The 10,174-nt window shown below is 40.7% G+C and overlaps 1 protein-coding gene across 8 annotated transcripts; it reads left to right on the top strand.

The window, feature by feature from the left end:
* The first annotated feature begins 109 nt into the window (after positions 1–109).
* g3bp2a (G3BP stress granule assembly factor 2a) lies at positions 110–9,591 on the top strand. 8 transcript variants are annotated; one of them, XM_063883228.1, is made up of 13 exons: positions 110–321; positions 2,123–2,241; positions 2,319–2,400; positions 2,715–2,888; positions 3,200–3,290; positions 3,405–3,510; positions 3,643–3,823; positions 4,117–4,218; positions 4,615–4,717; positions 4,818–4,877; positions 5,039–5,170; positions 5,550–5,668; positions 6,508–9,591. In XM_063883228.1, the coding sequence occupies exons 2-13, from the start codon at positions 2,147–2,149 to the stop codon at positions 6,787–6,789; spliced, it is 1,527 nt and encodes a 508-aa protein (XP_063739298.1). In that variant the 5' UTR covers positions 110–321; positions 2,123–2,146; the 3' UTR covers positions 6,790–9,591. The 8 variants fall into 8 exon arrangements, with proteins under 8 accessions (XP_063739298.1, XP_063739296.1, XP_063739297.1 ...); XM_063883226.1 differs by having other exon boundaries at positions 5,550–5,677; XM_063883227.1 differs by having other exon boundaries at positions 5,036–5,170.
* Positions 9,592–10,174: the final 583 nt, after the last annotated feature.

Here is a 10,174-nt window from a genome sequence, read left to right as displayed (position 1 = left end):
TTTTGAGGACAGCGTTACAAAGTTTTAGAGGCGGGGTTATTTGTTTGACGTCATAATTGATGTTGCCTAGTGTAAACAGTCCATTGGCTGATTCTTTGTGATGGGGGTTCCCTGCCCCAGATTGCAGGGGTAAAACAATAAATAGAACCTATCACTTTAAATCTTCAATCTCTGGTACAGCAGAGATCATAAACTGTTAGTTAGTGAAGCGAGGGGGAATCTCATTATACACACCTGGGATATTCCAGAACAGTGTACTACTGGTCACTCCTAAATATTTATTACCAATAATTCTGTCTACATAGATAGGTCTTTCATAAGGTGAGTAAACCATCCTCCAAGCTATGCTATGAGACCGCTGACAGACTACCAGCTAATGTTAGCTGCATTGTCTGGTCAAAACTACGACTGCTCGCCAGACCGGTAGTAATCACTTAAAGTTGTCAACTAGGGTTGTCGGTACTGTACATATAGCTCAAATTATGTATTTGGTCAAAACATTATGAGCATCAGTTAAATTAGTCAAATATGCCTTCCTTTGTTTTCTTTGAGCTAGCATTAGCCCTTAACTTGGTAATGGTTCAGTGTTGAGTGTAGGGTAATTTATTTAAAACTTTGAGTAACTCTGAATTACATATGGGTTTTACTGTACTTGATGCAATAAAATATGAGTATGTCGTTTTTTGTCAATTATGGCCTCATTGGCATAACATTGACATGCTTTTTCGGTGCACCACAATGGCTATCATCACCTCATCGTTATGAAGGCTTCATGGTTTTCCCTCTCTTGCAATTAGCTTCCGATTTGTGTGTGTGTGTGTGATAGTGTCATCGAAGTAACATATTGACAGTTGGGAACTTTTCTTGGTAAACCGACAATACCCATGTGTTTGTAGTAATGTGGTGCTCCGGCAAAGTGACAGCCGGATGAAGGAAAAACGACGACGCCACAAGTTAGCTTGTGCTAATGCTGACAAGCTAACTAGCATGTCGCAAGCTTGCCGTTGCTGTTCTGTGTGCCGGGTTAGCGTTAGCATTTCAAGATTACAGCCAAGAGGCCGGTAGTTCAGATTATATATTCATTCGGATATTTCACTGTAGCTGTCGTTTGTCTGGCTGTCAGTGTACGCACATGATGTTTACGACGGGGATGCACATTATGAATCAGGGCTGAGGAAAATGCGACAAATGCGAGAAATAGTTGTTAGCATAGACATGAAAAGGCCCAACTCGTACAGTATGCCACTAGTCTACAAAGGGCAGCACGCATGTGTGTAACACCTATGATAGATACTTTTTATATGTAGGATTTAATTGTAGTCAAATTGGATTCGTTCTCCGTTCCCAAACTTGAACACCTGCATTTGTCTTCTTCGTTCCGTATACAGCCAGTTTCCCTCTTTGTCTCATTGGATGAACGTGATGGCGCAGTTGTGTGTTAGCAGTTGTGTTAGCCAGCCAGCTAGCTAAACAGTCAGCTGTCTTGCGTCTGCTAAATGTGATTGATGTGGGTCGAATGAACCGTGGGCCTAATAGGACAAAGAACCATGTTCTGTAAAAAGGAGACGTGAAACACCTCTCGTACGTCGTTCTGTGTCCTCACACCTCGATGTTGTTTATCAGCAAACGTGCACGAGTACTAATATGAACTTCCTTAAAATGGCCTGAAGTCAAAAGCTGTATGTCCATGTTGTCAATTCGTTTGGTGCGTCCAACTAAAACAAGTGCAGTCCTAAACTTAGGCTCTGAAGCAAATCCAACCTTTTATAAAGCTGAGTTGTTCCAACTGGTTTAGAAAAAGTGCAGATGGATGACATAATGCAATTCAATTCACCAGCAACATACACTACAGCCTGCAAAATGACCATAAAGTACAGTCCACACCTCTTCAGAAGTACTTTATTTATCCCAACCTGGGACATTTTTGAAACAACAATCTCTTGAACAAATGCTAGATAATTAAATAACCTTTTTCAAAGTTAGGGTTTCTAACAGCACTGTATTATTTTCCTTTTTCTTGAAATAATGTGCCTCTTTTATAAAATGCCAACCAGGTGTAAGTGTGTGTTTAAGTTTCTATAGGGCGGTATAATATTGATCCCTTGTGTACTTTCTGTTTCAGCACTTAATATTGTTTACCAAAGAAATGGTGATGGAGAAGCCAAGTCCCCTGCTTGTAGGGCGGGAATTTGTGAGGCAGTATTACACACTGTTAAATAAGGCACCAGACTTCCTGCACAGGTAATTACCAAAATATGTTGAAAGACATCAACTCTGTAGGCGTTTGCATTGCTGTTTAACTGTTTATCTGCCATTAGGTTTTATGGGAGGAATTCTTCCTATGTTCATGGAGGACTTGACCCAAATGGGAAGCTGGCAGAAGCAGTGTACGGTCAAGCGGTAAGTTCTTTGGCCAAGTAATGAAGATTACAGTTAAAATAATGTGTAGTAGGTGTATTGTATAGATTTACTTATAAAAGTGATACAATAAGTGTTTTTTAAATATAGATAATGGCACTCCAAATGGAGTTAGGTGTAAAGATGTGTCAGAACTTGCTCTCAAGGTTGTGCTGAATAATGAAAGTGAATGTAAACAACGCACTGACTGACCTCAGAACATTGCTAACTAAGACAATGTTGATTTTTTTACAGATGTGTCCTCCTTTTGCCTTCATTCATTTGTCTTTTTGTCAATTTGTCTCTGCAACTCTTAGGAAATCCACAAGAAGGTCATGTCCCTGCAGTTCAGTGAGTGCCACACAAAGATCAGGCACGTGGATGCTCATGCTACACTGAGCGATGGCGTGGTGGTGCAAGTCCTCGGAGAACTGTCCAACAATGGTCAGCCCATGAGGAAGTTCATGCAAACTTTCGTGCTTGCGCCAGAGGTGAGTTCTCATCTGCTTCTCAGTACTGTTGTCATACATTATTTAGGGCTGAGTGAGAATTTAAAAATGATAATTTCCTAAGATGTATTGCAAGGGTAATGTAACACCATCATGCCATGTGTGTAAAAATCCAATATCAGACAGACCAGCTTTTCACCATCAGTGCATCATTAGCTCAAGTTTTTAGTTGGAGATCAGTTACTGAAATTAGTCACAAAAATAAAATACTTCTAAAATCTGGTTTGACAGTCTGGCAAAAATAATGTCATTGGTTCAGTCTAAAGAAAATGATTTTGAAATTCTCACTCTAGGGTTCAGTGGCCAACAAGTTCTACGTCCACAATGACATCTTCCGTTACGAGGATGAGGTTTTTGGAGACTCTGAAGCTGAGCTTGATGAAGGTAAGATGTTTACAAATATCACACAGAACTGTTTTTGTTTTTTAATTACATTTTTTGTTCATGGTTTATCATGAGGCCACTAATTTCCAAATGGTTTTGCTTTCTCTCACTTAGAATCAGAGGAGGAAGTTGAAGAGGAGCCAGAGGAGAGGCAGCCATCCCCTGAGCCACTTCAAGAAAGCCCCAACAGCACCACCTACTACGAACCCCACCCCGTCACGTATGTCAGAACTTCGGCAAATATTTCAAAAAGATATATATTTCAAATTTTTCCCCTTAAAAAAATCCATGAAACATTTAGCTTTGTATACTCATTTTACTGGTGAAGGTGACTATATGTTGTGCTCTGTAGTAATGGAGTAGAGGAGCCAATGGAGGAGCCAGCTCCAGAGCCCGAGCCAGAGCCTGAACCCGAGCCCAAGGTAGAGGAAGTAAAGCCTGTAGTCGATGAGAAGGTTTTGGAAGAGATGGAGGAGAAAGCACCATCACCAGCCCCTGTGGAGTCTCCACCAAACACACAGGAGCCTCCCAAGGTGAGCCCGATGTATCTCTATGTGGGTAGAGCAACATGTGTTTCTTTTTCTCTCACACACACATGGGCATTCCCTCCTGCCCTTGAAAATAAAGTATTAAACAATTTGATCTTTTCTTTATGAAAGTAACACCAATGAGACAGCATATCCAACAACTACCAAAATCATTTTTCAAAAGCTTGTCGTCAACTCCAACAGAGATTTCAATGAAGGCATTAACATACCCACCCACCAAAGTTTAAAGTATGGTCACGATTGATAATTGTTGTTAACAATGCATTACTGCTTCACAGGCTTTCTCGTGGGCGTCTGTGACCAGTAAAAACCTGCCACCAAGCGGCACAGTCACATCCTCTGGATTGTCCCCCCATGTTGTTAAAGGCCCAAGCTCGCAGGTAACCATCTCTCATGATTTCTTTCTAATAAAAGGAACTATCGGAGCACATGAGAGGGCGTAGCACTAAACTAGAGTCTGCATGGATGCATTTTTGTGCAATTAAAAAAGGCATTACATAAAAGAAATTCCATGTACACAGATTCCACCTTTAAACCTGTATATTTGAGACCATTATGCAAAACAAATTAGGGGGATAAAAATGTCCTCAGGAGTTATATGCTTAACTATAATTACTCAAAAGCATGTACAATAGCAGCAAAGTCACTTAAGACTAGAACGCATAACCAGCTCAGGCAGGGTGACCCGATCCATCTCTCTAGATCTAAAATAAAGTATGAAAGGGATTTCTGGTTGATTTAGTCTTTTTTTTGTGTGACTCCCCTCCCCCACACAGCCCAGGGTTGAAGCAAAGATGGAGACACAGACCGCACCTATCCGGCCGAGAGACCAGCGGACACGTGACAGACCATCGTTCCCCCCGCGGGGTCCCAGGCCTGGTAATGCCAACACCCTTCACACAGAAAAGGGGCTTATCACTTCTTCTTTTTTTAAGTAGTTCTTTTGGTTTGTTCTCAAGCACGTCTCTCTCACTGTTAGATGGTGTTGCATCTTCGGAGTCACAAACAGGGAAACCACACTTGAGTTTTGTTAACAAAGGTAAACCCTTTCAGTCACATGTTTCTTGATTTTTCTTTGGGACTTTATTCAGTCAATGTTATCTTACACGGGGTATGGGTTTCACTTTCCTGATTATGGGATTTACTTTCATTTTGATGCAGATTATGCATGTTAGCTGATGTGTTTGATTTGTCCAGCAGGTAGCCGGGGAGACTCTGAATCTGGCGACATGGAAAACAGGCGAATTGTCCGTTACCCTGACAGTCACCAGCTCTTTGTTGGCAACCTCCCACATGACATTGACGAGAGCGAACTCAAAGACTTCTTCATGAGTATGTTCCCCGAAAAAAAACCAAAAACCACACTGTTGTCTAGGGAACCACAATTGATAATCACAGGAAGGACAATTTATTAAAGGCTAAATATGTGGAAAATGACCATTTTCTGAATTTAAGCATTGTGGAGCTATAGAGCCTACGAGTAGTATTTTACAGTCTTGACAAAGCACATCTGTTTGGTACAGTTCCTCTCACACCATGATCCATTTAATATATATTTCAGTGAGAATAATGATGCAAAATAATCAATCCTAAACTGTTGTCAATATCACTATCGTTTCTCAACATGTGCTGCCCTGTGTTTGCTAGTACAAATGACATGACATGTAAAAATAATGTGAATTAAAGTCCTCTTTTCTTTCTTTTCTTGCAGCATACGGAAATGTTGTGGAGCTGCGGATAAACACCAAGGGAGTCGGTGGGAAGCTTCCCAACTTTGGATTTGTGGTCTTTGACGACTCTGATCCTGTCCAAAGAATCCTGGGGGCCAAGGTAGAAGGGGCATGTATCCAAATTTAATTTCATTACCCACTTTCATTCATCTGGTGGTGGCTTGGTGACACACAACTAAACTATAATGGCACGCGGTTTGGGAAAAACACCTAGGAAACACCTCGACTCAAATGAATCCATAATTCTTGTTTTCTGTTATTTCTGTAACAAATCAAACTGGTGAACAAATGTACAAGGCTGTGTTCAGTGTTCACCTGTGAGTTGGAAAGAAAAAAACAGGCAGCTGGTTCGACATGTTGCTGCAGCTGAGATCAAACATGAAGTAAGAAGTGCAGTTCGCAGGCTCATCAATCACCGAGACAGAGTTTGATTCTGCTTTACGATCACTGTAGCAATACCGGTGGAAACTCACTGGTCTTATTTACCGTGTTCCATCTTTGTACGCAGACTGTCTTAGAGCAAAAAGCGGCTCTCACTTTTCAAAACTGGAAAAGCCAATAACTTCCCATAAAAACCTAGGTCTTTGATATAGTCTTTGTTGGTAAAAAGAGGTAAACCAAAGAAAGACAAGAACAATTTAATGTCTTAAATGTTTTCCAAAATCTCAACCTCATCTGCCAACTAAATATAAATGACTGATGGGACTGCATTTTTTAACTAGGGCTAAATTCAGTCTGAACACAGCCTTAGATATTAAATACTTTCACTGGCAGGGACACAGAACTTGTCAGGTCAACCCAGAGTGACACAGCTGGGTCCGGGACAGATTGACAAACTTGTGTGTGCAAACCAGTGAATGGCGTGGGTTCTGAAATTGATTGGGGGGGAAATATTCAGTGCTTGTTTCTCCGGTACTGACCGTGCTTGTCCCCCTGCAGCCGATAATGTTCCGGGGTGAGGTGCGTCTGAATGTGGAGGAGAAAAAGACGAGGGCGGTGCGCGAAAGAGAAACTCGTGGCGGAGGAGACGAGCGTCGGGACATGAGGCGCAGCGACCGGGGCCCCGGAGGTTCAAGAGGCATCGTGGGAAGTGGGATGATGCGAGAGCGCGACGGGAGGGGACCACCACCCAGAGGCGGCATGGCCCCCAAACCTGGCATGGGCACCGGAAGAGGCTCCGGGGGCCAGGGCGAGGGCCGCTTCACCACCCAGCGCCGCTGAGAAGAGCACCACCCGCAGTGTGGAAGTAGTACCGTGTTCTTCATCTTCAACCGTTCTCTCGTTAAAGAAAAAGAAATCTTCATGTATAAACGTATATATTTGGTTTTTGTTTTATTTTTTATTATTTTTTGTTCCCTCTTTTGCTTTGGAATGTGACACAGCCTGTCAACCTTTTGTTTGTGAAATAGACAAAACAAAATAAGCAAACAAATCTTTTTGGCTTATTAGTTGTGAGCTGGGCGTCCTTTTCGGGTATCTCAAGAATTCACAAACTTTAATTTGTAAATTTGTGAAAGAAAAGGCGAACCAACCAGGAGTAATCTGCCACATTAGGAGGGACTGATGAGACTTTTAACTACGATAATACAGCCCATCATTTGGAAAAGAGATTATATGCCTTGACTTAACTGAGGCGCTGCTTCATGAAATCCCTCTATTGCACATTTTATATGGTAGTTTTCTGCCCGTTACTGTTGGAAAAGAGTGAGATGCAGAATTTGTGCAGTTCCAGCGGAAAAGTTTGCCTTTTACTTTTCCTTTTGAGAGACCACTGCTTAAAAATTGCATAATGCACTCATCAATATGCACTAATGGGTACTTTTTGTCGTATTATATAGACATCCATGCTCGGAACGCAGCTGGAGAGACCTGTTTTGTCTCAAAGCGACAAGACTTTCCGGGGCAGGCCTCGCTCGCAGCCTGTCCGCTGTGACCAATGTACTTTTCACATTTTTGACCCAAAACTACACTTCAATTACTGCTGGATGGACAAGATGACAAGCAAATCTGCATTATATTTTTCCTCATTTATAAATCGAATGAAAATAATAAAAAAAAAAAAGCTTAAATCCTGGACATTCACCAAATAAGTGGGGGGACAAGAAATGAAGAACAATAGAAGAGTGGTGGGAATGATGGCGGCTCGCTCTGTTTTTTATTTTGATTCCAAGTTTGTGTTTTCTTCATGGTTTTTTCCCTGCCAGCTAGACCACAAAACTAGACGGATGCCACCTTCCATCCCTCGCTTAAGTGCGGAGTAACAGAATAAATGTACAGCTAAAATCATAGTTTACTGTATGTTTTGTTTTCTGTATATATTTCTCATTTCTCTCACGACTTGATAAAAGCATGAATGGTGCCTTCTATTTCACCTTTTCCAGTCTTACTAAAGCGGTTCGAGGCTTTCTGCCTCCTATTATGGAGCTGCTCATTTTGAAGTATTTACTTTTGGGAATGTATGGGAAAAATTGCAGTATTCACAAGTTTTGGGTTTCTTTTTCTGGTGCGTATTTCATTTTTCCATACTGTTTTACTGCCGAAGATGATCTGCTGTGAGTTTTTTGTACATTTGTTTTGTATTGTGTCTGTTCTGGGTTTTGTAGAGACATTAGGTTCATCCAGTTCTGTTTGATGTTAAATGGTTAAAAGGTGCATCGGAAGAACAACCCCCCCCCCCCCCCCCTGAAAATAAGGTACATTAAAGATGGTGGCAGTAAAATGCTTGTTCCTAAGTTTAAGAAGTCATAGCTCTACACATCCATGGTTTCAGTAAACTATGGCCTGCGATTTGGAAAACGTGAATCCAGTTCAGATTATGTCGCTCCTTACTTCTGCTTTCCTCAGCAACTAGCTTTCAATGATCCGTGCAGGTGGACTGCCCACCTACAGACTAGCAAATAATGCTCACTTTTCTAGCTGTTAGTGCATTTGTATTTTCATATGCGCTGCTTATTTTTAATAATTTCTTTCTTCCATTCGAGGCAAGTCTGATCTAAACGCCACCTTTGTCTTCTCCCTCTTGTCCTTTAGTGTGTTTTCTTTGTACCACTTGGTAGGGAGGGAAAACCTTTTGGTTTCAGCTGGACAAGTTGAAGTTTTTTTATTTTGTTATCTTGCACTGAAATGGGAAGTGATCGATGTAGCATTTTTCTGGACAAATATACGAAAGAGGTCTTCCTTGTCTGGCGGTATTGCACTATTTACAACACTTCTGGGACAATCTCTCATTTTGAATACAGACTCTCCAAATTTCTCATCTGGCAGTAAAAAACAATTACACGAAAGAATATTTGCTCTCAGTTAAAACTAGATGTACAGACATGGCATATTTTATGTAATTTTACACAGTAATACTCGGCTATTCTCCCTTTGTAGTTGAAATTCAATATTTTCAGATGTAAGATTAGTTTTCAATAGAGATTTCTTAATTTCTTACCATCAGTCTTTGACCTAATATTACAGAAAACGTTGCTCTTTGATCCTTGAGTGTTTCTCATGGGTGCCTCTGCCCCAAATGTTTATTTGTCAGGTAATGGCTTAACTTTAGCACTTGACTGCAATCCTACTTTTTACAGCAATGGTCAATGAAGAGGGTGACGAAGAAGAGCCATCATGCTTTCACACCAATTTGTGCTTTTTTTTTACATCAAAGTGGTGGTAAAATATCTGAGGATAGTTCTTCTTTTTCACTGAGGTTTTCAACAAAGTACCCTTTTCCAATCTTTTTAAGGATCCTCAAAAGCGAAAATGGCTGTAAATTAATTTTCCTGAGGTTGAAAATGCAGTAGAGCGGATCCTCATTGTGAATCATTCCAGTCCTTTTTTGAATGGAAATAGAAGTACCTTCTTGGCTTTAGCAGGTGTGGTAAACAGGTGGCTGCCATCTTAATTTGTACTGTGTTTACCCTTTACTTGTCGCTAGTACAAAAGTGTTGCAGGTGGAGAATCTTTTTCTTTTTTCCCTTTCAATTTTGAATGTGTTGGACTTAACATACAATAAACTACTGATATCAGCACCACTCACACCGTTTGTCATGTTTACAGGTTCCTGCACTGGAGCTAATTGAGATAACAAGCTGCTGTTTATTTTTGAACAAAACTGATAAGATTATGTATTATGATTATTCCTTCCTGTAGTGCAGAAAAACATATGAGATCATCTGTTTTTAACTTCAATACTTAACATTAGGGGCAAGCTCTGATTGTTACCTGGTTTTGATTTGTAAGTATAACAGTTAGTTTTTGTAACTAAATGAGCACCGTACGGATTTACACTCGGCCCTTTAATTACGTTTTAGACTTTCTAAAGACTGGATATCATCTTGGTTTGGAGTTTTAAAACCATATTTAAAACTCCAAGTCCCATGTTACAAACCAGGGCTGTAGAGTTTGAAATAAAGATGTTATCAGGCAGAAAAGAAAAAAGTTGGCTTTGTGTTTTCCATGCTTTTGTAGCTTTACTCATACTAAGAACTCGGGAGACACTGCCACACTTTTGGGACATTAGTGATGACTGAGAGGTTATCATTTTGTATTGGTTTCAGCAAAGTTCACTCTGTTTCTTTGGTAGGTCTTTGTTGTTCTCTTTTGCTACATCCAAGCCAAT

This window comes from Eleginops maclovinus, chromosome 5 (genome assembly GCF_036324505.1).
Source record: "Eleginops maclovinus isolate JMC-PN-2008 ecotype Puerto Natales chromosome 5, JC_Emac_rtc_rv5, whole genome shotgun sequence".
Lineage (NCBI taxonomy): Eukaryota > Metazoa > Chordata > Actinopteri > Perciformes > Eleginopidae > Eleginops > Eleginops maclovinus.
The sequence above is the reverse complement of the archived record's forward strand: the minus strand, read 5'-3'. Positions and strand labels throughout refer to the sequence as shown.

Coding starts and splice junctions, on each gene's coding strand:
- g3bp2a (XM_063883225.1), top strand. CDS start 2,147: ATGGTGATGGAGAAGCCAAGTCCCCTGCTTGTAGGGCGGGAATTTGTG. Junction 3,291..3,404: donor TGAAGCTGAGCTTGATGAAG/GTAAGATGTTTA, acceptor TCTCTCACTTAG/AATCAGAGGAGGAAGTTGAA. Junction 4,718..4,817: donor CCCGCGGGGTCCCAGGCCTG/GTAATGCCAACA, acceptor TCTCACTGTTAG/ATGGTGTTGCATCTTCGGAG.